The 27,431-nt window shown below is 46.0% G+C and overlaps 1 protein-coding gene and 1 pseudogene across 7 annotated transcripts in view; one reads left to right on the forward strand and one right to left on the reverse strand.

Annotated features, from left to right (window-relative positions):
• Positions 1-27,431, reverse strand: part of Atg7 (autophagy related 7) — a 222,967-nt gene that overhangs the window by 160,680 nt on the left and 34,856 nt on the right. For all 7 annotated transcript variants that reach the window (XM_085686867.2, XM_085686871.2, XM_085686866.2 and 4 more), the window contains exons 5-10: positions 26,720-26,797; positions 22,453-22,569; positions 20,531-20,680; positions 7,437-7,525; positions 5,580-5,701; positions 912-1,002 (exon numbers count right to left, since the gene is read on the reverse strand). In XM_085686867.2, coding sequence (XP_085542993.2) covers positions 912-1,002; positions 5,580-5,701; positions 7,437-7,525; positions 20,531-20,680; positions 22,453-22,569; positions 26,720-26,797 — 647 coding nt within the window. The remainder of the gene's footprint in view (positions 1-911; positions 1,003-5,579; positions 5,702-7,436; positions 7,526-20,530; positions 20,681-22,452; positions 22,570-26,719; positions 26,798-27,431) is intronic.
• Positions 13,377-14,072, forward strand: LOC146895236 (large ribosomal subunit protein P2 pseudogene; annotated as a pseudogene).

Raw genomic sequence — 27,431 nt, forward strand, 5'->3', positions numbered from 1 at the left:
CTTCTAACAGACACGATCTATGGGAGAATTAGGCAACCAGAATCAGAGTCAAAAGAAGACGAAGCTCGCGGGTAACAGAGAAGAGGAAGGTTACCACACAGAAAGCATGCCACCGTCCTCTATGATTGCTGGGATGGGCTCAGGTTCCTCTAATGGCTCCTAACGGCAAGGTGAAAGAGGAAATCAGAGCAGTCCTGAGCTGCTGTGTGGGCTTAAAACAATGGCTCTTCCAAGTACCGGAAACTCCCCCAGATCTAAAGGGTAAGTGGATGCTCAGCCTTGGAAGTGATGTGGCTTCCCCACAAATGCAATGTTCCTTATAAGATCCTCCAGGGATGGCAAGCAGGACAGAGATCTACAGTCATGAACAAAGGACTAGAAAAGGATACAGAGGCAGGTGGATCTCTGTGAGTTCCAGGTCTGCCAGGGTTGCAAAGTGAGGCTCTCTAAACAATAACAGCCATAAAAACTAGAAAGGCAATGGCGAGGTCTGGGTGTCTGGGCGCCTGCACTGGAAACAAGAGTGGAGAAGCCGTGCATGCCTTGGGATGTCTGTCACGCTAATCCTCAAGACAACGTAGAGCAGCAGTGGCTGGCTCACTAGCAGTACTGGCATCCCTGAACCACACGGCACAGCATCAGCCACACACCCACTGGAGACAAAGGAGCCTAGCCACGTTCCACACGGCATAGCATCAGCCACACACCCACTGGAGACAAAGGAGCCTAGCCACGTTCCACACAGCACAACATCAGCCACACACCCACTGGAGACAAAGGAGCCTAGCCACGTTCCACACAGCACAGCATCAGCCACACACCCACTGGAGACAAAGGAGCCTCGCCACGTTCCACACAGCACAGCATCAGGCACACACTCTCTGGAGACAAGGGTGCCCAGTAATGTCTACCTTTTGGGGTCCATGCATCCACTGAGGTTCACCATCCTTGGTCCCATGCCTCCTTTCTGGTTCTTCTCCCAGCCAACTGCTTTCGGACAATCTTAAGGTAAATAAGACATAAAGTTTACTAAAAGGGGAAATCACGCCTGTGTGGCAAGCACTCTGCAGACTGAGCCTCTCACCCCAGCTGTCTCCTCCTTCCCCCGACGTGACCTTTTCCCTCTCCTTTTCACTTTGATTGCCCTCTTTTTTTAAAAAAATATTTCTATTTTATGTGTATGAGTGTTTTGTCTACATTAGCACACACATACAGTATTTTCATAGGTCAGAAGAGGGCATTAGATCCCCTAAAACTGGAGTTACAGACAGTTTTGAGCCACTATATGGGTGCTGGGAACTGGGCCTCTGCAAGAGCAGCTGGTGCTCTTAACTGCTGAGCCATCTCTCCAGCCCAAGCTTTTAACTCCTTTTATAGGAGCTCCCGAACTCCAATCCCAGGATTTCCAGAGTTTATCTTATTCTGGGCTACAGAGACTGAGGTGGTGGTTCCATACATGTAGATCTGTCACTTTGTAGAATCACCTTTCACATCCTGCAGTCACCAAAAACCCCTCAGGGTTACAAGACCTCCCACAATGCCTACTGTTATTGTGGGACCTCTGTCCTCTCCTTTTCTCAAAGACTTGCTTCTAGTCAGAATAAAGCTTCAGCTCCTGAACAGAAAACTCAGCCTTAGGTTACATTTCAGTATCACTTCCAATGTCTGCTTTAAGTAAGGTTCTGGGGCTGGGGCTGGGGCTGAGGCAGGGGCTGAGGCAGGGGCTGAGGTAGGGGCTGAGGCTGGGGCTGAGGCTGGGGCTCGGCTGGGTACTACTTGGTAGTAGAGTAACACTCAGTGTGAGAAAACTGCAATAATGCAGCTGGGTCCCATCATCAGTTACATACACATTCACTATACACTTACACACACACACACACACACACACACACACACACACACACATGCACACCCCACAGACATGCTAAAACACATGCACAGGCTTTAACACAAGATACCGTTCTCTCTCTCTCTCTCTCTCTCTCTCTCTCTCTCTCTCTCTCTCACACACACACACACACACACATGCACATTCACACTCAAACTCCTGCACACATAGGTATACACACATACATTCACCTACATACACTTACAAAGATTAAACCAACACACACATGCAATACTCAAAGATACAGTCTTATACATGCCAACCCATGCTCATATTAATGCATGTATCCATACTAACAGAGAAATATGCACTTAGTCACATATGCACTCACAAGTTTGCATACCAAGTCACATACATACGCTCACACTCTCTTACACTGAGACAGACCCCCCAACACATACTCATGTCAACTCATACAGATATATAGGCTCACAAATGCATGCTCACATATAGTCATATTCACATATATTCACACATGGTGTACATTCACACACATATAAGCACACTCACATACACATCATGCAAATAGACTTAAAGGCTCTTAGATTTGCACATATAGGCACACTAATTTCCAAACTTGCACACATTCATATGTACATGTCTATAAATGCTCACATGCAAGTACCAACTCATACAACCATGTTGTGGAATATTAGTTGAAGATGTGTTACATTTGTTTATGCCGTGGAACATTTGTTTATTGATGCAAGGATGTGTTGCATTCTTTTACATTTCATTTGTTTAACTCTGAAGTTAAACACCTGATTGGTCTAAGAAAGAGCTGACCAGCAAATGGCGAGGCAGGAGAAAGGACAGGTCAGGCAGAGAGAATAAATAGGAGGAGAAATCTGGGAAGAGAGATCATGAAGCAAAAGAAGTAGGGGAGGAAGGCATCAGGGGCAGCCACCCAACTACACAGGAAGCCATGGAGTAAGAAAGGTATATAGAATAGAGAAAGAATAAAAACCCAGAGGCAAAAGGTAGACAGGATAACTTAAGAAAAGCTGGCTAGAAACAAGCCAAGCTAAGGCCAAGCATTTATAAGTAATAATAAGCCTGCGTGATTATTTGGAAGTTGAGTGGCAGCTGCCCAAACACCAAAAAGTAAAAACAACAACAACAACAACTATACACCCTCCACATGTGTGCATGCCCATAAACAATCCAAACTACACATATAAAATACTCATATGCACAGACACATGTGTGCATGTGCATACAGTTATACAAACCCTCATGAACACACATGCACACATTAACACTCACATGCTCACTTTTAAGGACACACAAGCACACTCACAAAACACACACACCTTATGGACATGCTCTCAAACTCACGCACACGCTCACACTAATGCTCAGATGAAGGCGTCAGGACTCCTTCACTAGGGACAAAAAGCTTCAGAGCTCCTCACTCAGTTTCTACTGTGAATTCATTATTCTAAAGTATTCTTACTTTATATTTTAAAAATGCTTTTCAGATACCACCACCATGACACAAGTCACGGTCTCCCCTTGACACCTAAGACAACTGGATGCTTCCAATTAAAATATATACATACAGAAGCCCCCACTTCCCATCTATCTATCTATCTATCTATCTATCTATCTATCTATCTATCTATCTATCTATCTATCTGCAGGAATTCATGTTGCCTTGAACTCATGATTCTCCTGCCTCCACTTCCCTTGTTCTGGGATTACAGGTATGTGCTACCATGCTTGGTTAGCTACAGTCATTACTAAGAAAATTAGATGCATTGTAAACTTATTAATAATAAAAAGTACTACATGTAAAGATTAGCAATCTACACATCTGCTTCTATTTAAGTCATCCTCATAACACACAGTCCAAATGAAGGAAGAACACGGTGGGAATGAGATGGTGATCACTCACAGCTGGGAACCAGGCAGAGCACAGGAGCAGGAGAAGCTGGGATTGCAACCCATCCCAATAGTGGCCACACCTGCTTCGGCCAGTGTCCAGTGCAGCTTTCTGACTACTACGGAGGCTTTGATACTTCTCACATCACTGCTGTTCCAACTGTGGGATGCCTTAGGGAGCAAAGTGTCACTTAATGATGTGGGGAGTTCTGGGAAATGACAGGCTGCTGACTGACCCGCTCTGGAAACACCACAGAGTGCACTTACACAGATTAAATGGTCATGCGATCCCTAGGCAACAGACTCTTAAGGGACCACCGTGCTATGTGGTATGATGTTGTTATGCCACACATGGCTACACTGAAGAATGTGGCTATGGAAACGCCTTAGGCTCACATCATGATGCTAAGTAAGTCTTCCCAACGTTTATTATAGAGCTTTATTTGCGGCTAAGTGGAAACACTAATTTACATGTAAAACAGAAGGAAAGCTCCCCTTCTGAGATGAGTAACCACACTTCAACATGGAATATGGAGATGAAGGTGGGAGGGGCCTTTATCAGTTGGGAATGAACGGCAGGCTTGGGATTGAAAGCATGAGCTACACCAAAGAGGGGAGCAGAGTGGCTCAGCGCAGACATAGGAAGACAGTGTGTCCCCATGGGATAAAATTAGGAGCACAAGAAAGGGGTCTAGTGGCTATTTTCTTGGCTTCACTTTTTATTGACTCTCCACACAACTCTTATCTTTGAGTTGCAACTTTATAAAGGGAAGTTTATAAAGAGAGCACGCCATGGAAGCTATTTCAGGATGCACCAGAAGAGGGCGCCAAGACACGCTAATCAGAAAGCTTCGGAATGAAGTGGCTTCCTCCCTGGACCCTGCAGAGGATTCTCTGTTCACCTCTCCTGTTGTATTTAAAATCTCCACAGAGTCAACAAGAAACGGGGAAATTTTGAGTCCTTCTGACTTGAGTACTGTGGAAGAGATGAGGCATCCCACCCCCGATGCACACACACTAAGGCACACCTGTGCACTGAAGACAACTGTGCAGTCTGCATGGGGCTGCTCTGCAGATGCAAATCACATGGATGTAGGGGATTCACCCAGAAAGAACTGTGAACAGAGATAGTGTGGATAGTGAGCTTAAAAGAGCCCAAGTGGGCAGTGCCAGGTTGGGCGCCAACTACTCGGCTTTCTCACGGGACACACACTTCACACACAGTACTTGTGGTGTGGGCATTTCCCTAACCACTCACACTTGGGCATGAATTCTACCATAAATGTATACACACTGCATGTCTGTACATACACTTTGTATAAATTTGCTCACAGACACATCTAGCACTGTTTGTAAAATGCCTCCCAGACTGTTTCCTAGCCTATAAAACATGGGTAAACACTAAGGCCTGTGGTGCAGGGTGAGAGAAGATATCAGACGAAGAGGGAGAAATGTACCTTCGCTGACCTAATACTCTGTATGGAGAATGGGGTCACACACACCTTCAAGTACTCAATGAATAAACACATTAATTAACAACATCACCCTTCCTGAAGGAAGAGGCATGAATGAAGATTTCATGTTGATCAAAAACTAAACAAATAAAAATAAAGCGGGAGAAACACCTCCCAGCCTGAAAAACTCCACTGGAGAAGCCGCCAGAGGACTGAGCCTCTGTTGCAGGTGGAGCTCGCACTGCCTGCGAGGTGGAGCTGCACCTTCTCGCCTGCCATTGTGAAGCTGTAAGCAGGATGCTGGGTCTCTCAACACGCATCATTACACACTTTGGTGAAGACTTGCCAATTACCTGGGCTAAATGCCATTTCTGGAAGTTTCACCTCGAAGATGATGCTGTGTGCCACATCTCTCGCCCCCTGCATGGTGCGGTCTCGAAAGCAGAGGACTTCAACAGACTGGAAACTGCCGCTCCTGTTGCCCGCACCAGATGTGTGTTTGTTTCATTTGATTAAGAAAGGGGAAGAAAAAGAGCTGGTGTAAGTCTTTCCAGGCCACTTGTAGAGAATTCAGAGCATGCAATCACTCCCGCCTGACCTCCTTAACCTTGGAGAGATTTTGAGTACATTCGTGCAGGCACCCTCTGTCTGTGCATTTAGAGTCTGGCTGCCAACTAAGCTGGGATTTTTTTCCCCTCAGGTGAACTTTCCTATAGCAATCACATAGCAGACAGATAATTCTGACAAAGGAAGCTTTTAAATCAGGGTGGGGATGCTCCCAAGACCTTAACCGGGACTTCTAAGGTCCTCTGCCAGCAGACAGGAGACCCACTCACGGCAAACATGCTGGGACTGGCTGAGTGCACGCATAACCAGTCTCTCTAGGGTTCGTCAGTATTTGTCTATTTTCATATTTTGGAGTAAACATTTTTACTTAAGTAAAGCAAGCACAAAGAAAATCACACACTCCCTCTAATCTTGACACCTATCTGGACCATCCCCTCCTAGATTCCCACAATGGCTTTGCCTGTTTTGAATTACATAAATGGAATCATGACAATGTATCCTTTCAGGCTAGTTTAATTCACTCAACACTGTGTTCAAAAAACCAACTGTAGCTAGTTGTGGTGGTGCACACTCAGGAGGCAAAGACAGGCAGATCTGTGAGTTCCAGGTCAACCAGAGCCACACAGTAAGACTCTTAAAAAAAAAAAGGCACAAATGTGGTGCATATACATACATGGGCAAAACACTCAATACACATGAAATAAAAATAAGCCTTAAAAGAAAGAAAAGCCAAGCATGAAGATATGCAAGCATGAAGATACGCTTAGCTGGGACACCTGCTATGATGAGCCTGCTATGTCTCTGTCATCCATTCAGAAAGGAAGGGCATGAGGCTGGGGCCAGTAATCTCAGTGCTGCTATATACTGTGTGTGGATGTGTGTGTGTGTGTGTGTGTGTGTGTGTGTGCTTGCATCCAGCCTGTACCACAGGGAACAATAAGCTCGGAAAGCTGTATGTGTATGTGTGTATATGTGCTGCTTGCATCCAGCCCACACCACTGTGAACAATAAGCTCAGAATGGTGTGTGTGTGTGTGTGTGTGTGTATGTGTGTGTGTGTACTGCTTGCATCCAGCCTGTACCACAGAAAGCCATCACAGTGCCATGGGTGTCACAGCATCTTTTGTGAGTTTTGCTGCCTCCCATTTCAACTATTCCTGGCATGGTCACTTTCCTTAGGTGACTTTGGTGGGGCTGGGGCCACTGACCTCTTACAGGTTTATTTCCTAATACCCGATGATGCTGAGTGTCTTAATCAAGTATAAGCGGGCTCTTCCCAATACTCCTTTCTATTATTTTAAAATTAGAGAATTTTTTAAAGATGGGAGGTGAATGCAATAAGAAATTCCTGTCTAAAAGCAGGAAGGGGGGCTGGAGAATGTTGGTGTCTTTGCCTTTGGCTATGACCTCACCAAGGTCTAAGTGTCTTCAGTGTAGTGCAGGCTGGTGCCAGGGCCGGGACTCCCTAGCAGACATGCTTAAGAGTACCAGGGGTAGAAACTGGATCACAACTAATTTAATTGACTTATGTTCTAGTTTCCATGCCAGGAATGAAATCAACGCACTTAAGATGCTGACATAAGCAGAGCCGCTGTGGGAAACACACAGATGAAGACACACAGACATGGACACACATGTAAATACCATCGATGGGCTGCCAGGACCAAAAAATTCCTCAAAGGCCATCCAGGGTACTGGGCTAGGTTACAGGGATCGTACACACCAACTGTTATCTGTGAACAGAAAACACTTGCTGAGAGCCACACCGGATCAGTCTGACAGTACCACACACAGCTACCCTCCACAGAAAGTAGACACTTGGCGGAAGGCTGAAGGGAAGAAAGCCGTGGACTCTCGCCCTGGATGAGAGGACTCTGACAGGCAAGAACTGGAACATTTCCCCTGTGCTCTCTGGCCTGGCATGTGGCACGGCAGAAAGCAAGAACTAGAGAGTTCAGAAAGAAGAAAGACTGGAAGGAAAGATGGAGAGAGGGAGGGGGGAGGAGGGAGAGAGAGGGGGACAGATGCTGGGGGGCAGAGGACAGTCCACCTTCAGGACTTACAGAGGAGAGCCTCTTAGAGAAACCAAGCTGTAAGAATGGCTCATCTGTGTGTGCTGAAGACAAAAAACAGGAACAAGGACTGGGCCCTGAGTCTACAGTCAGTTCAAGTGAAAAAGCTAGATGCCTGCATAGTGGGAACACATACTCCTCCCTCTTCCCTCTAGTGCTCCCTTACCTCTGACTTCCATCTGGATACTTCCATTCAACATCAAACCACAGGCCGTCAGTGAGGGCTTTACTTGGGGAGACACAGAGCTGCCTCCTCCCACGAGCCATCAGACACCATAGGTGAGATGTTGTATCTTTTTCTGTCTCCTGTCAAAAGGTCCCTGGCTCCCCAGATCAATCTGTCTGTCTGTCTATCCTTCCTTCCTTCTTTCCTTCCTTCATTTTTTCATTTTTCTTTTCTTCTTTTTCCCAAACAGGGTTTCTCTGTGTAGCCCTGGCTGTCCTGGAACTCATTCTGTAGACCAGGCTGGTCTCAAACTCAGAGATCCACCTGCCTCTGTCCCCTCCTGAATTAAAGGTTTGTGCCACCATACCCACCCAGATATTGATTTCTAAAAACCATTCTCCAATAACATGTCAGGGCACCTTGGACACATGACTGATTTTAGGGCTGGGACAGAGAAAACACAAGGTGTGCCTGGACCATCTTATAGTACCAGAAAACAGAAAGTGCTCAAGGCAAAAAAAAAAAAAAAAAAAAAGAATGAGGCCACATCAGGGAAATGAAGACAGCACAAGGAACACGGACCCTAAGTGTCCAAACAGGAGCATCCAGAGGGGCAACGACCTGAACCATGACCTGAACTGTACATGAGTGTCTATGACCCCATGGCAGCGCACTTGCCTAGTGTGTGCCAGGCCCTGAATTCCATCCTCAGCTCTGCCAAAAACCAAAAAAAAAAAAAAAAAACCAAAAAAAAAAAAATAGATTAAGCCATATTGGAACTAATAAATCAATAGGAACTCAAGCAATGTATATGGATGCTGCCTTCAGAAGAGGACCTTAATCCTCCCATCTCTGGGAGAGACTGAACTGAAGGGTGTGTTTCAGAAGGTTAACTTTACAGGGGAGGGCTGTGACCAGGAGCGCTATGTGGACACATGGATCCCTGGGAAGGAGGGAAGAGAGGGAGAACTTGATTACATTTAGATTCTTTTAAAAACCCATAACTAAATTCTTTTTTAAAAATTATTTTTATTTATCTTTCCATACAATATTTTGATCATATGATTTTCCCTCCACCTACCCCTCCCCACCCATTTCTTATACCCATCCAACTTTATGTTCTTTCTCCCTAAAACAAAACAAAGCAACAAAAAAACCCAAATACCAACACAAATAAGCAAACTACATTTTAAAAAAACAGCAAGACAAAAATATGAAAATGAAACTAGGTCACTCATGGGAACTAGGGGAAATAACTACTACTATTATTCTGGTAAATAAATATAGCAATAAAATGATTCCTAATGACATACTGCTATACCCACAGATCAGAGTATTGCCCAACCCTCATCAGAGAATCTTCTTGTAGTAGATGGTAATTACCACAGAGACTCACAGATAGACAGCATGCAGAGGGTGAGAGACTCGGGAGCCTCAGCCCTAAATGGGACGTCCTAAATCCTCACCTCAGAGCTCAGGAAGCTATGCAGAAGAGGAGGCAGAAAGATTGTAAGAGCCAGAGGTGGTGGACAATTGCAAGGAAACAACAGGATGGATACACGTGAACTCACAGAGATGGCGGCAGCACGCACAAGGCCTGTACTGGTTCAAAACAAGAAAATTCCAACACCGAGAAGGGGAACTGGAAACAAAGTCTCGCCCCCAAATCAAGATGCTCCCTGCAAATGATACTCACTGTCACTGGGGATACCAGCCACACCGCAGGGCTGGTCCCATGGCTAGGAGTAATTGGTCAATGCAGAACAGACATCAAAAACGTGTGTGTGTATTGGTGTCCTCTTTGGTTTAACTTGCTATTTTTTTTGTCTTAATTTTTTTAAATTTAGCTTGTGTCCATAAGCACCTTTTAATAAGAAAATAGATATCCTGAAAACATAGCTAAACAATTAAACTGTCAAGGCCATCCACACAAGACAGTTTGGAGAGTCTAAGAGACTAAGAACACGGTGGAACAGAAAAACTGCAGTGTAAGGCTGGTTCAGGAGCTCCTGGGGAAACCAGAGTACTGCAGCAGCCCTGGCACCTGCGCTCTGAAGAGGGAACAGTGTAAGGAAAACAGAAACTCCCCAGGACAGACCGGAACTCTGCACCAGTCTTTACAACTATCTTCTTTTTGATATTTTCCCAGTTACTTTAAAAAATTACTTTGTTTTTTATGTGTATGAATGTTTTCCTTGCGTGTATGTATCTTCACCACCTGAGAGCCTGGTACCCACAGAGGTCACACTGGAACTGGAGTTATGGATGGTTGTAAATTGGTACATGGGTGCTGGGAATCAAACCTGGATCCTATGGAAGAGCAGCAATGCACTTTACCACTGAGTCATCTCTCCAGGTCCACTGGTTACTATTAAATAAAAATTTCATTTTATGTGTGTGGATTTTGTGCTTGCATGTCTGCCTGTGCACTGTGTGTGAAGTACCAGAAGAGGGCACCAGATTCCTTGAAACTGGATTTACAGATGCTTGTGAGCCACCATGTAGGTGCTGAGAATCAAACCCTGTTCCTCTGGAAAAGCAGTGAGTGCTCTTAACCACTGAGCAATCTCTCTAGTTCCTACAACTATCTCCTATAAAGCTAATGTTATTTCAAAATAAAAGTTTAAGTTTTAATGATGGAAGCAAATGCTGAGTGTCTAGAGAGCATGGAGAATCCTTCTCACCCTTCCATGATCTTAGACATATAGTAGCTGTCTAGTAAACGTTTACTGAATGAGAGAAAGATGGATGAATGAAGGCCAGGATGGACTATGGCATTTGTCCAGCACATGTAGGTCCTGTGTTTGATTCCCAGCACTGCCAGGAAGCAAAACAAAATAAAAGAATATGGGCCAAAGACTGGCCATAAATGAGTGGGAGGGAAGGAAGTGAGAATGGAGGAGGCAGGAAGATAGCTGGCAGGGAACCATCAGCCATGGATTTCCTTTGTAAGTATAAGATAGGTTAAATAAAAACATGGTTGATATGTGCTCATGTCCACAAACATAATTTGTGTGCGGAGGGTGGAAAGCAGGGAGGGGGAAGGAGAGGGAGAGAGAGGCAGTGACAGATACTGGGGTGAAATGGGCTTGTACCACCACGCATATGTGGAGCCAGAGGACACCTATGTGGAGTCAGATCTTTCCTCCACCTTCACATGGCTTCTGGGGGTTGAACTCGGGTCACTAGGCTTGCACTGTAAGCACCTTTTCCCACCAAGCCATGCCACTACCACGCCACTACCACCCCTCCTTTTTAAGACAGGGTATCACTATGTAGCTGTGCCTGTTCTGGAACTCACTGTGTAGACCAGGCTGGCCTCAAACTCCCAGAGATCCGCTTGCTTCTACCTCCAAGTGCTGGGTTTAAAGGTGTGTGCCGGAACACCCAGTTCTGTTCTACTTTTCATCCAAATTAGCCCAGAAGCTTTATGCATTTATTCCACACCGTGCTTAGTGTAGTGTAAGCCAAAAGCGGAAGCTGAAGCAACAGCTAAAGAATCCTCTGTCCACATCTTCCTGCATAACTAATGTCCTGGTTGGCACCCCCTCCCCTTGCCAACTTGAGAAAAGTTAGAGTTGTCTGGGGAGAGGAATTAAAATGCTCCTATAAAATTTCCCGTAGGCAAATCCATAGTATTTATTATTGATTATTAACTGATGTGGGTAGGGTTAGGTGGGCCCAGGCCAATGATGGCAGTGTTACCCCTGGGATATGTAAGAAAGCAAACTGAGCAAGCCAAGGATGCAAGTCAGTAAGCAGCACTCCTACATGGTGTCTGTTTCCATTCCTGCCTCCAAACTGCTGCCTTCACTTGCCCCCACGATAGACTACAAGTGTAAGATGAAATAAACCCTTTCTTCCCCAAATTGTTTGGTTGTGGTCTCTGCTCCAGCAATAGAAATCCTAGCTAAGACAACCACTTCGAACTATTCTTTACACAAATGTATTTGTATTATGACTTCTAAACAGAAGTGGAATCATGCTATAAATACAAATTTCTGTCTCTCATCATACCTAAGCTACTCCTGGTCTGCAAAAGTTCTGCAGCCATTGCTAGCAGTAGCTGAATAGTGTTCCGTGGCAGAGACGCATAAGCCTTTTGTATGTCCTGCTGGAAGACAGGCCCATCGTCATCTATCCTCAATCTCGGAAAATGAAATTTACTATTACCATCTAATTAATACATTAGTGCACAGCTATCCTCTATAATTATTTGCTACTTTCTTGATTATGTAAAACTCTTTAGTTTTGTTTATTTGGTTTTGTTTTTCAAGACAGGGTTTCTCCGTGTAACAGCCCTGGCTATCCTGGAACTAGCTCTTGTAGACCAAACTGACCTCGAATTCACAGAGATCCATCTGCCTGCCTCTGCTTCCTGAGTGCTGGGATTAAAGGCATGCGCCACCACCACCTGGCCTAACTCCTTAATTTTTGAAGTCTTTTCTAGCAGTATCTTCATGTCTTCAGGGCAAATAGATAGATGCGTGTCTACTTACAAATAAGTTCTCTCCAGAGAGATAAAATAATGTCAACATACAGAGAACTTTTATGAACGCAGCTATCAAAGCCATGCTGAGCCCTGCCTCTCACCACACGAGCAGCCAAAGCCAAGCATTCAGTCCTGCAGGCCTTGCTGGTCCTATGTGGACTGTGAGGAAAGCCATGGCCCCCACCGAGCAGGGCTGCTGTGGATCTTTACTGTGATGCCCTGAGCACGCGCAGCCTGGCATGCACCTGTGCTATTAACAGAGGCGGGGTGCCTCACGGCCTCCAGGGGTACTCAGTGACCCACATCTCCATCAGACTTCTCGGTAATTCTGATTCAGTTGCTCCGGTCTGTGAACTTAAATTTGGGACGCACTAGAGAGGGTAGTCTTGAGGCCAAGAGAAAAAAAAATAAACTCTTGGAACTTCTTCTCATGTCCTCAAAATCCCTGACTGGCTCTGTGGTTTCCCATGCTGCTCACTATGGTGTGCAAGCCAGGAGCATCTGTGTCCCTGGGGCATTTTGTCCTCTTCTCAGCCTAGGGTGTACCTAGAGCCACCCAGGCTTCAACAGCAGCGCTCCCCTCACGCTGTCACGGCTCTGCTTTTCTCACACTATACTTAGTCGCCTTGTGGGGCTCAAAGTCCAGAGGTCCTGGTCATCCTGGGACTTGGTTTCAGCGGTGAGTTTTGGTGCTAGCGATAGAAGCTGGGGCTGCACGTGTGTTACAAGAGCACTCTGGTGCTGGGCACATCCTCAGTGCCATCGCTGTGTCTCCAGGTGGTTCTAACAACAGCTGAGGACCACTTGCTCAACAGTGTGTAGCAGTTTCTAGAAAGGATGGACACATGCTACCCATGGACATCATGGCTGCCTGGAAGCTGGCTGCACTCAGGCGCACACCCCATCTGATCCCCCATCTCTGTGAGGGAGAGTACCTATGTGCTCAGCAGACACCCAGGACATTCTTACGCACAATCACTTCAGCGCTAACGCTTTGGAGTCTAAGCAAAAGAGCACTTGCTTAGAGAGTGGTTCAGAGCTTTTTCCTTACTGTAACTGATTATTTCTTGGACCACTCTGTATTCCTGACTCAAGGACCATACATGATGAAACATGATATCAAACTGGGTAGAAGAAAAGGAGGAACCTTCCTTTCGCTGTAGCCTGACACCACCGAGGTTGTGCAGGCCTGAGGCTGGTCAGCAGAAGCAGGCATGCACTACATCGCCTCTATTTGCTTGCTGCCCTTGGGGGCAACTCATCTCCCTGCGCCAAAGACATTAAGAAGATAGCAGACAGCGTGAGCATTGAGGTGGACGATGATGGGATGATGGGCTTAACAAGGTCATATGCGAGCTGAATGGAAAAACATTGAGGATGTCAACGCCCAGGGTGTTGGCAAACTTGCCAGTGTGCCTGCTGGTGGGGCTGTGGCTGTTTCTGCTGCCCCTGGCTCTGCAGCTCCTGCTGCTGGTTCTGCCCCCGCTGCAGCAGAGGAGGAGCAGTCTGCGGAGTTGGATGATGACATGGGATTTGCCTTGTTTGATTAACTCTCTGCTCCCCTGAAAATAAAACCTTTTTATGTATCGTGGGGAAAAAAGGGGGGGGGGAACCAACACATCCGATCTATACAATGACTGTAAAACATTCCTGATTTTAGAAAATCTGATAATATGAAGAAGGGCGCACAAAGAGGATGAAGAGGCAGGACGACCCGAGATTGGAGCAGGGTGCTAGACTCCTTTCCCAAGCTGGCATCTAGCACAGCCCCTGCTGTTCCATACCTAGTGGCTGCAGACAACTGAACCAGGCAGCTTCTCCAGGCCCGCTACACCACCCACCTTGCTCCTAATATCTGGTCCTTGAGCAGCTGGTCAGGGGAGGCTCTGTCTGAGTGCTAAGACCGGAAGCTCACATACAGAACAGCAGCCCCACATCCTCAAGATTCGTTTCCTTCCCTCTCAGCATTTGCTCTGTGTCAGTTTTAGCCCTGGAATTCTCCTGACCGAGGATGGGGGTGGGGTTGGTAAGCAATAGAACTAGATGCGAATTGCAGGCTTACCCCTGAGCTCCTAGGCTCTGGCTGCCACACCACCACCCGCACTCTTTGATGTCCCCTTTTTATGTATGTTCCCCTTTATGCAGCAAAGAAGGGGGAAGGGGGAAGTGGCTTCACTCTTCCTGTGACAGCAGAATGCCTTACCCTAGGGCTTTCACAGCAGAAAGAGCACCGGCCACTGTCAGCAGGTGCCTGCTAACTCTGCAGCTAACTGATTTCAAAACCCCAAGAAAGTTTTCCCCTTGTCTGCAAGAAAGGGATGAGGGGCTGGGACAGTGTGTGCGGTGCTTGGCTAGCGCACAAGCAGCCCCGGAATCAGCAGCACCATGTAAACCAGAGTAGAAACCCCAGCCCACAGGTGAAGGCAGGAGGATTGGAAGTTCAAGGTCATTCTTAGAGCCAGCTTGGCCTGTGAGGCCCAATCTATCTCCGTCTCTAGCATCAAAAAGGAAGGAGGAAGGGATGAGTAAAGGGAGGGAGAGAAGAAAAAGTGCTTCCTCTCAAAGGCTTCTCTTCAGATGTGGAGAATTTTAGATAACATCACAGAAAAAAAAAAAAAGGAATCACAGCTAGGGCCCAGAACAGCAGAGCCCAGTGAAGCTCAGTCCCACAGAGTCTAAGAGCACCCGAGAGGTATTTAGGAAGAGCCTCTGAATCAACCCAGAAAATGACATTCCTCTAGAAATCTGAGTCAACTGTCAAACATGACTTCAGAAATAAAAAAAAATGTCGGCTGTGCAGAAGGTCCTATATGACTTACTCTTCGGTGACCTTTGGTAACTGACAACATCTCTGAGCTTAATTTTCCCATCTCTCAAGTGATTCTCACCTGCATTCAGCACAGACTGAGAATGGGGCTATCACCCAAGAAGCAGTAACCATAGCAACACCGCAGCCACCCCTTGCTGCAGTCACCTCCCCACATCCTATTCCGTTCAGTTTGTCACCACAGGCCACCTCCATCTTCAGTTTTAAGGTCCTTTTGTAACTGGTAGAAAAAAATTTAGGGCACAAGGGCCAACTGATCAACACTCCCTGGGTCTCAAGGTTTATCATCCACAAACATAGAGTTGGACCCAAATGCTATCTACATTCTATCAACTAGAATATTACACTCCATGCCACAGCAGACACCAGCCCCAGAGAAGACGTGCATCTCCGGGTAGGAGGGAATAAGAAACCTTTGAGCAGAAATGACCAGGAATCAATTTCTTAGAATTAATTCTCTATGTCTTAGGATGAGACATATAGAGCAGGAGTGATTAGTTAAACAAGAACATCTGCCACACACCCACAAACGGGGGTCAGGCTTAAAAGGCGAGGGGAGTTCTCCTATAGAGAAGGCATGCAGAGGGCAGACATGCACCACACAGGAGATGACAGAACCCACTTGACAAGGGGCTAGATATTAAGTATCATTTAACCTTCCTTTGAGGATTTGAAAGTGACTCCAAAGTCTCTTGGTGCTTCAGCAGCTAACTTGGTGCCCTAGTCTCAGGAGAAGCTATCTGGAGTAGTGAGGGCTAGGTGAACCAGCTTAATGACAGAAATCAAGACTGACTAGGAGTTCTGGGTTCTAAACCTGGCTTTGCCATAAAGTAACTGCATGAACTCGGCCGACTCACTTCCTTTATGACACAGCAGCAGAACAGAATTAAAAAGGAAGACTGCTTCAAGGTTTATAAATGTGTGTTCCTTTCTGCTTTGCTGAGAGCGTGCAGCTCGGTGAAGTGGCGCAGCTGGGATCTGGCGACTGTCCGTGGAGAAATTTGCGGAAAACTACAGCAGGAGAAGAAAGAGGGCAAAACAGTCAACCTGGCCATCTTCAGTTGGAGGGTTTTCCTGTGAGGATCCCATACAAATGGCTGCCTCTAACTCTCAAACACTCGATATCCCAGGCAATGGACAAAGACTCCTTTTTAGAAGCACAGGGAAGAAAATGCACACGTCTCAAGTGCACTCCAAGGTCACGGTTTTGAACAAAGACACAAAGAATTACCTAACACTAAGTGGTAGCTAAGTGAAGAGCAGGTCCCGCTAGCAGCAGACAGAAGCCCAGGAACACAGGAGAACCTGCTGTAATTATCAAGCATTTTCTACTACTCAGTAACTAAGCCGGAGGAAGATGAGCAACGCTTTCTCCAGGGACAGGCAGCAGGATGCTGCTATTGGCTGCTCTCAAGTCCTCACAAGAACTGACTTGGAAGGGGACAGCATTCTACAGCAATGCAGTGCCACTGTGGAACCAGAAATCAGCACTTCATGCAGAAAATAAAAACTTAAATGGGGGCCATTTCTGAGCCTGCCAAGTGTGTAAGAACATAGAACATGTGATGCTGGGGAAGCACGCAGCAGTGTGTGGCAGTGGTCACTAGCACTAGTGATCTCGACATGGCTCCCATAGGCCTGTGACAGACAACCCTGGCTGCCTCTCCTGCACTTGGTTCCGTGACTTCACCTTTGTATTTTAAATAATCCATGGAGAGAATCTGGTGCAGATAAATGAACAAACACTACAAAATCTGGTGAGTCCTCCTTAAGGACCAGTTAGCTGTTAAGACATTGACTACAAACCATAAAATGCTCCAGGATGGTGAGCTGGATCAGACGAAAAGATGCTTCCTGGATAACTATGTGCACTTGGTGATCTGGATTTGTTTCCCAGAATTCAAGGTGTGGGAAGAGAACCGACTCTGCTGACATCCACAAGTACACCCTCCCCCCTTTTCTCTCTCTCTCTCTCTCTCTCTCTCTCTCTCTCTCTCTCTCTCTCTCTCACACACACACACACACACACACACGCACACAGACAAAATTAAAAATATCTAAGCATCTCTCTCTCCAGTTTAGTACTTCTTTATCTAAAGAGCTTTTCTTTAGAGAAAACTCAAGATGCAGGTGGGTTGGGAAGGAATAATTCATACATTAAAAAAAAAATCACCTGCCTGGTGGTGGTTGGCACACGCCTTAATCTCAGCACTTGGGAGGCAGAGACAGGCCTGGAAGACCAGACTGGGCTATACAAAGAAAGCCTGTCTTAAAATAACAAAAAACAGGGGCTGGAGAGATGGCTCAGCACTTAAGAGATTCTCTTAAGTGCTGACTTAAGACTTAAGTGCTGACTGCTCTTCCAGAGGTCCTGAGTTCAATTCCCAGCAACCACATGGTGGCTCACAACCACCTATAATGAGATCTGGTGCCCTCTTCTGGCTTATGGACAGAATACTGTATAACTAACTAACTAACTAACTAAATAAATAAATAGTAAAAAACAAAAAACAAAACAAAACAAAATCTGAAGAGTAACTAAGTATGAGAGTCAAAATCAGTAAAGATATTATTACACACCTTCTAAAAAGGGGTGTGGAGCATGAAACCATTCTAAAAGGCTGCAATCAAACAGAATACGGTATAATTTTTGTTTCAAATAATGCACAGAAAAGGTTACAAGAAAACATAATAATTTACTTCAAAAACAACACAAAGCTGAGTATGGTGGCACAGGCTCACAATCCCAGCACTTGGGAAGCTGAGGCAGGAGAATGTCAGGGTCCAGGCCATCCTGAGCTACAAATCAATACCTTTCCTTGAAAATAAAACAAAATCTCAAAACCTAAAATTAATGGCTAAAGAACTGTGAAGCTCTGCAATGATGGTTGCGAGCTGAAGATGGAAATTAAGCACACGCAGAAGCACAGCTAGCACAGCGCACTGACACACCGTGCTTGCACAAGCTATTTATTATTATTATTATTATTACTATTATGATAATTGTGTGTGCGAAGCACATGTGCACTATGGTGTGTGTATATGGAGTTCAAAGCCAACTTTATAGAGTTGGTCCGCTCCTTCCACCTTTGCTTGGGTTCCAGAGATCAAGCCCAGGTCTCCAGGCTTAGGTGGCAAGCACCTTCAATCTGTGAGCCATCTAGTCAGCAGGGAGATGACCTATTTGTGGCTCAAATCATTGAGTGGATCATAACCAGAACTTTACAAGGATAAACCAAGAGCAGGAGTGTGGGTTCAGTGGCATAGTGCTTACCTAGCATGCAGGAGGCCCTGGGTTCCATCCCCAGCATTGTGTGTGTGTGTGTGTGTGTGTGTGTGTGTGTATTTCCCACCATAATTCATCACATTCATATTCTCTCTCTCTCTTTCTTGGCTGTCCTGAAACTTGCTCTGTAGAGCAGGCTGGCCTAGAACTCACAGACCCGCCTGCCCCTGCCTCCTGAGTGCTGGGTTACAAGGGAGTGCGATCACAACTTGCTTCTGTGCTGACTGTTTTGTTCACATCATGTTTAGTTTTCACCACATCACGGAAAGAGAGGCTCTGCGGCATTTGACAGAAATACCAAGGCAAGGCAAAGTCACTCTGCTTCCCTGGGGCCACAGAGCTAGCGGGTGCCAGCACTGGCATCAGATCCAGTTCTATTTAGAACCCCAGGGTCAAGTAGAGATGGCCTGCACCAGAGCAATGTAGAGACGGAAGGCAGGAAGTGCAAGGTTCTAGGAAGCTGGCCATAGGCTTGAGGTGATCGTCTATCTTTTGCTTCCTGTAGGAAATGCAGACACTGGGACACCCATTTCACAGATGTAGTATGAGATATTTGGCTTGTGAAAGCCCCTGTGGAAGTGTGCTCTGTAAATGGCTGTGTTGGTGAAGTGATGCTGGGGGCAGGGGCACCTATTTGCTGCACTCAACCAGACCTTTGGTAGCTTTAAAACAATCCTGCTGGCTGTCAGCTGGACTGTGCAGCAGGCTGGACTCTAAGTTACAAAAGGCCTGGTCTATTCGGCTGCCACAATATCTGTCCTATATCATTTGGGCAAAAGAAGGATTTTAAAAGTTCTACCTTCATTCTTTGAGGACTTTTCCTCTGAAAAAGAAAATGAGAGTGTAGTTGATTTTAACACAAAGATGTCCTGCCTGGATGTGGAGCTTAGCTTAACACTCACAAGGCTCTGGGTTCTAGAGTCAAACTAACCATCAGTTAAGGGCCTCTTTTCTCAGCTCTCACACATTTTACTTACGTTACTCCACCTGATTTCACAACTTCCTAATACTTGCAGATCGTTTTAATTCACAACATGATGTGCGGTTCAAATAGCACACAAATGCAATACATCTTATTACTTAAGAAAACATTTGCAATACTCTTAGTCATTCAAAAGAATTTGATTGAGGGCCTCAGACAAGCGCTACACACTCTACAAACAACAACTGATCAATACGGGTCTTGGTTAACAGTCTAACACGGCACAAAAAGGCATTTGTGGACCAGGGACTGTGTGGAAGGAGGTCACACGTGGCCACCCCTGTGGGAATGCTCTGCAGTGGGAGAACATCACTAAGACAGAGACTCTTGTAGGATGCTCACAGGAAGATGATACAGTGCGAGTGAAAGTGGACAGAAAGGGATCTAGGTGCGTTTGACTGAGTGATGGTGGGGTGTGGAGTCTGATCAAAGTGGGCAAGCTTAGTTAGCGCAATGGTTTATGGGGAGGGTAGTAGAGGATGGGAAGAAAGGCATGGGGGCCAGAAGAAGGCCCCACTAGGCCCTGTTCACTGAATGAGTGGCAGGAGCCGTCTGAGGATGACTCTTTCATAGCAGGATTATGCAACATGGGAGCAAGAAGATTCCAGCTGCCAGGAGAAGGCAAGATCAGTGATAAGGCTGGGAATCAAACACAGGGATTTCTAGAGAGACAACAGATCTCCTCATCACTAACAGAAGGGAGCAGTCATACCACCGAGCTAAGAGAGAGCTAGAGGGATCCCAAGAAGGAATTTAACTATGAACAATGAGGGCAGGAGAGGACAGAGAAGGAAATGTTTTAGAATGCACTGTAAAGGGCCAAGAAAATGAGTTTCAAATTCATAGTGGTCTATTACAAAGCAAACTTCAAAAATTTAAACTGCCTAACAAAATGATACCCATAGACTCTGACCTTTGTCCTTTGACCTTGGAAGAAATCACTGTAGTGTTTGAGCAAGGAGACCTGCACGGTGCTGTCATCGTACTTGACTAAGAAGTATGGCAGGGCGGTGACTCCTTCGGCTTGACATAGGTCATCGTAGGCACGCTCGAGGGCCTGCATCTGGAAACAGTGGAGGTGAGGGCACGCTCTAGGAAACAGTTCTGAGCTAAAGGCCAAAGCCATGCAAGGAACCGCAAAGCCAGCTAGCTAGAAAAAACTGAGTTCCCCAAGTGCCCACTGACACCAGTTCTTAACTTTTCTATAACATTCTCCCTGTGTTATGCCTTCACAGGGCCACAAAGGCAGCACTTCGTAGGTGAGAATGGTGGCTGCCTAAGCTGTCAACAGGGGTTACAGAGGTACCCGAGTGTTCTTCTGTGAGGACCCAGCAGGTCAAGCAGTGAGAAAGCTTGTCATTGTCTTGTACAGTTTTGTTCTGACACAATTCACATGCCCCACAATTCACTCAGAGGGTAGATTCATTGGCTTGAAAACTTTCATTTTTTATTTTTATTTTATGGGTAGGAGTGTTTTGCTTTATGTGTGAATGTGTACCAGGTGCCTGCAGTACCTGTGGAGGCCTGAGGAGGGCATCAGATCCCCTGAAGCTGGAGTTAGTTGTGAGCAGCTGGGAGCCAAACCTGGGTCCTTAGCACCAGTAAGTGCTCTTAACCAGTGAGCCATCTCTCCAGTCCAAAACTCATGAGTGTTTTTTTTTTCCCTTTTAGTAGCATGTTACAAGCCTGGGTAAGAGTTCCTGAGATGATCTGAAAGCTTCTTTTTTTCCTCCTTGAACATGAACATTCAACTAGAATGTGCTGCCTTAAGTTAGGTTTTTTTCTTAGGAAACTAGCTACAGAAAACTACAACCGTGCATTTGTTCGAAAGTAATGCTTAAATTTTTTTTTTAAGGTTTATTTTTATTTCATGTATATGAGTAAGTACTTTTGTGCATGTGTGTCTGAACACCACATGCATGTAGTGAACACGAGGCCAGAGGAGGGTATTGGTCCTCCTGGAGGTGGAGTTCCGGCTGCCTGAAGCTACCATGTGGGTGCTGGCATTGGGACCTGGGTAAGAGCAAGAAAGCACTCTCTGGGAGCTGGAGAGATGGCTCAGAGATTAAGAGCATTGCCTGTTCTTCCAAAGGTCCTGAGTTCAATTTCCAGCAACCACGTGATGGCTCACAACCATCTGTAATGAGGTCTGGTGCTCTCTTCTAGCCTTCAGGCATATACGCAGAAAGAATATTATATACATGATAAATTAATTAATTAATTAATTAATTTTAAAAAAAAAGAAAGAAAGCACTCTCCACCCCCACCCTGCCTTTAAATCTTTGCCGGCTTCAGAATTCTGCATCTTACTGACTGACATGCTTCCGGAATTCAGATCATCTTGACTCTAGACAAGGTCTTAAGAACAATCAGAATTTTCCAGCTAGGCCTGTGTTCTGCCAGTCTGATTATCTTAACTGTTCTTGGGACCAATGTCTTTTGGCCTCCTGGAAGGAAAGAGCGAGCTAGACCTGCATGTCCGTGTGGTCTGGGGTGGGGGTGCGGAGACTTGTGCTTGTTTCACAGACTTTCCTGAAGGGCTGTGGCTTTATGTCTTTCCCACACTGAAAAACACACTTCTGTAAATTCTCAGTCTTTCAAAATGTTCCTGCAATTCCTCTCTGTGGGTTTAGCATTTCACAAATCTCCATGGGCCACCTGGAGGACAATGGCTCCTCCTCTCCACACTGACCTTATCAGCACTCGGTAAACACAGTGCCCCCCCCCCCCCCACCATCTGCAGGGCTCCCCAGGTGCCTTTGCTCCAGCCAGAGAGCTGATTCTCAGCTTTGGGTGAGTCACACACCTGCTCTCATTTGTTTTACTGGCTGATACCTGTTTTGGTGAAAGCCTTTGATCCAAGCCCACAGGCCCCTGGATTAGAGGGATGCTCTCAGGAAGGCAGAGGGCAGGACAACAAAACCAGTAGTAGAAGTGGTACTTCTTCAGGTCCTAGGGGAACACAAATCAGAACAAAGTTGTAACACTGGTCCTATGACTCAAAGCACCACACATCTATTAGCGTAAGATATTAAGCCAGGAGCAGTGGTGCATGCCTGAGAGCTGACGGCAGGAGGAACAGAGTTTAAGGACATCCTGAGCTACACAGTAAGTTAGAAGCCAGCCTGGGTTACATAAGGCCCAGCTTCAAAAACCACCACAGGAAGAGCCGGGCGCACTAAAAGCCAATGCACACACTAAGTATGCCCGATCTTCTCCATCAGAGATCGCTGGAGAACACAGAACTTCTGCCTGGACCCTGGGCTTCCCGCCCATACCATCTCACATATATTGGTAAACAGACTTTCTCACTCAGAGACAGAAGTTGAACCCTTGACCCCTGCATGCTTTAGGAAGAAGCTACCCTAGGAGGTAGTCTCTCGTCCCATTTTACACCCAGCTGGCTTCTTATGGAGACCAAAACACACAGCAGAGCTGCTCAGTCCTGAGAAAGCGGTGCTCATCTGTCCTCTGCGCCCTGGAGGGAACCTTCCCCAAAGACTTGGTATTTGAGGAGGCTCAGATTTTGCAGATTTCAGACAATTTACATATGAACCCCAAAATGCCCTGTGAATGGGACCTAAGCCTAGACAGAAAATACATTTTTGAGTTATATAAGTCTTATTTCCACAGCCTGCATGAGATTTTACACAGCATTTTTAGGGCAGCAGTGTTTTAAGTGTGGAATTTCTACTGTGTTCATGTCAACATTCAAAGTCCTGATCTGGAAACATTCTGGCTTAACATTAAAGATGCTTCCCTGTTTGGTGCTGCTTTCCAAAAAAACGTCTTCTTGGTCAAGTGTAAGTCAGCAACTATTAAACACCTGCTGTATACAAGGCAAACCATGACACTCAGACATACGATGACCAAGCCCTGATTCTAGTCATTAGCCGCTGGCCTTCAACACAAAACAGAGATACCAAGTCTGTGACCGACAGTCTTAGTTAAAGGAGGCTCTGGATTCTGGGGCATAATGACCTCACACAGGGAACAGCTCGCCACTCCCACACCCAGGAAAAGGTATTTCTGAGCTGTTCTCAACTGGCCTCCCATTCAGTCCCAGGGTTCTGGGCCTGACTCTCATGGAGTAGGACCCCAGGGATGTGGGTCTTGGACAGCCCCTCCCCTCATCTGTGACTCAGTGTGATGCTCTGATGCAGTTCTTCAACTAAGGAATCACTTCTCTCGAGTCTTGCTAAGAATGAGAATTGCAGAGCCGTCTGCTTGTTTAGGTTTAGATTGTATGTTTTCCATTTTGCATATGCATATGTGTGCATAGTCTCATGTCTGTGGGCAAGTATGTGTGCACAAGTGGAAGCTTGAGGACATCAAGTGTCTTCCTTTTTCCACCTTAAATACTGAAGCAGGGCCTCTTACTGAACCCAAAACTCTCTGAGGAGGCTACCTGACTAGGCAGCTTCTCTGCCCTCAACGCCCTTGGATCATGGATGCCGGCCATGCCCACTTCCTTTAATGTGGTTCTGAGGCTCTGAACTAAGGTCCTCATACTTGCATTGCAGTTCTTTAGCCACAAGCCATTTCCTCAGCTCCTAGAAGCCTCTAGTATCAAAACAAAATGCATAACAGAGAAAATTCATCACATTTACATATACAATTTGGTGGGGTTTGTTTTTGTTTGACATTGCGAAACCACCAACAATTCTTGAATATTTTTATTATTGTAAGAAGAAACCCTGTCCTTATTAGCAGAACAGCCCACTGCCCACTCTCCCAGACCTTTGGACACACCAAGAAATTCTCTGTGGATATGACTGTTCCAGAGTTTTCATAGAAATGGAATCACTCAATGCTTTGTAAAATACAAATGTATATGTAGCACAGTTCCAGATGAGAGTCCAAAGATTACTGTCTCCATCTTGGTCACTAATTGAAGAACTTTAAAAAAAAAAAAAGAATCCCTTTTCACAATAGCAAAGCAAACTGTCAAACTGAAATTAATGAAGGGCCTGGCCCTCTGAGACCTGAGAACCGCAGACAAGAAAACTGAAGGCCAGGGACCCACTCTCTTTCCCCGTGCTTAAGTGATTTGTCATAGCTGATCTTCAGCGAAAGGTTAAACAATTCAAGATGGGGGACCGCATACATGCCACCAGCTTATCAGGTCACCTCCAGAAGCCAAAGCTTTCTTAGAGTTGTGCTTTTCTCCCCCTGGGATACAAAGGATCTTGGACAAATTAAACATAAAGCCCTTTGTGTCTGAAGAGTTTAAAGGACCTTTTTATTTTCTTGTACAGCCTGGCTAAGAACATTCTGCGAAAAGGGACAGCAAGGCAGTTAGCCGCTGACTCTAGGAGGCTGCTTCAAAGTTTAATAAAAGCTGATGTTATTTTCTCATGAAGCCAAAACTGTTAGTTGGGATCCTTGGTATAAAAAAATGGACTAATGCTTAATTAATAAGAATTCTTAGTATAAAAAGGTACTCATGATCAAGGAACAAACCTTTGGCACCAATTAAATCCATCCTACCAAGGAAATCATAAGTAGATAAATGATTGACATCCAAGCTGCACCTGGTAACCTGACAGTCCCAGAGCATCCTCTCTTCCATCCCATCCTCCTCCCATAACTCACTGGGAAATGTGACCCTCATTGGTAATGGCTGCCTGAGGAAGGAACCCTGCCAGCCTCTCCTGTGCCTGGCAGGGAATGACACAGAGGGCATTTGGAGAAGCAAGGTTCAGTTAAAAATAACTAAATTGGTACCTTTCTCCCAATGTGTACACTTAAATCTATATGAAAACATTTTCTTACTATATTCAGCTTTACTAAGTAAATAAATATATCAAATATGTGGAAAGAGATTGATGACCCGGGTTGAAGAGGCTGTGGCAAAGCAACACACTACACACTTAATATGCCTAGAGGCACACGCACAGCCAGAGAGAACAAATATCAGCATGGCTGGTCACTGCGGATCACTGTTCTCACTAGGGCACAGGATTCTAAACCTGAATGTAGAGGGAGTCTATGGAACAGTCATGTGACAGAACACAACAGCATCTTGCAGACATCTGCATACGCAGGTGCCGTCCTCTGCTATGGGGTTGTGTGTAAACATACGGGGAGAGCAGCTCTTAGGCTCCTAACTAGTTGGCAGGCCACCCTTAACATTTATAAAAATTAAATATTGCATATAGAAAAGTTTTCTTTTTCTCTTGATAAACAATTGTGTGTGTGCTAAAGCCAGGTGGTATGGCTGCCCCCATCCAGAAGCCCCTTCTTCTATGCAGTGGCTATTACTGAGACTTCAGATCTGAAGTGTCTTCAGAGGCAAACAAAAGCTTGGTCCCCAGGCTGTAGTGCTGAAAGCCAGACAGGCATTTAGGATGTGGGGATGGGATCTGGGGAGTGGAGATTAATAGGATGGAATTAACCCACTGAGGGCATGCCTTTAAAGGGGACACTGGTTCTCTCTTTGCTTCCCAGGGACCATGAAGTGAACAGCTCCTGCTTCATGCTCTCACCATGATAGTCTCTGTGATCACAGGACCAAACAGAGAAGCCATAGAACAATACCTCTAAAACTATGAGCCACCTTCTTATAGGTTATCTCAAGGACTTTGTAGTAGCGATGGAAGGTGGAGTTTCACGATGGGCCTTGAAAGAAAGCTGGGTGCTTGTTTTGTTTTTTGTTTGCTTGTTTTGAGACTTACTGTTGTCATGTAGCTGACCTGAATGAAATTCACAATGTACCCTGGACTGACCTCAAACTTGCGAGTAACCCTGTTTCTGCCTCATGAGTGCTGGGGTGACAGGTGTGTCACCACAGGGGCTGTAGGATTCTATTTCACACAGACACGATCGGGCAACAGAGCCTCTGTTCCCTGAGCCTGCTCTATCCTGTGCTGAATGGCAGAAGTTGGGTCACTATGGTTGAGAAATTCTGCAATGTAGGGTGATCAAGAGGCACAGATCGGTCCTGCACTGTTCACAGGTGCTGGCATGACCGCCATTATTCAGCAAGCTTCCCGTTAATGGTCCTAGCACACACTCCCGGGGAACAGCACTCAGAGCGCGGAGCCTCCAGTTGGCCCACGGGGCTGAGTCAGGGCTGTCTAGTCTTCATCCATTTACTTACCGCGAAGGTCAAGAGCAGAAACTTGTTGAGGAGCAAGGGGTTTTCGAGAGCAGCGCCTGACTTTATGGCTTCCCAGATCTGCCAGAAGAACCAAAGGTGTTAGGTCGGGCGGGCTGCTGGTTTCTCTGTCCAGCCAACCTCTCTCTTTTCCTTCTAGCCTGCGCTGTTCTCAGACACTGAAGTGGCTCATTACACCTCTCTGCCTACTTCACACCGCCTCTCCAGCAGCCGTGCTCCATCATTATCAGTCAGCGAGAGTACCTGGCACCCTCCCTCAGGGGCACTCAGCACCGAGGAGGCAAGTAGACACTCACACCTTTGAGATACCCATCAGCAGGGATTCGCTACTGTCTGCAGTGTGCCGGGCATGTCATGGCTGCAGAGATAAAAAGTGCATGTCCAGCTCCATGCAGGACTTTTATCATAGAAGCAGGACACCTGACCTGTCAAGAAGTGGAAATTGTGGGGAGGAGAGGCTCTGAAATGAGTGATCTGAACTAAACTACACAGTGTGGCTTGCTTCTTTTTTCTTTTTTCTTTTCTTTTTTTTTTTTTAAGAAAAAAAAAAACAAAACAAAACACATTGCCCTGGCTGGTCTGGAATTCTCTAAATAGAATAGGCTGGTCTCAAACTCAATAGATCCTCTGCGTGTGTCTCCTGAGTGCTGGGATTAAAGGCGTGCACCACCATACCACCACGCCCATCCCCACA

The sequence above is a fragment of the Myodes glareolus genome, chromosome 3 (genome assembly GCF_982192425.1).
Source record: "Myodes glareolus chromosome 3, mMyoGla1.1, whole genome shotgun sequence".
In the NCBI taxonomy this organism is placed as follows: Eukaryota; Metazoa; Chordata; class Mammalia; order Rodentia; family Cricetidae; genus Myodes; species Myodes glareolus.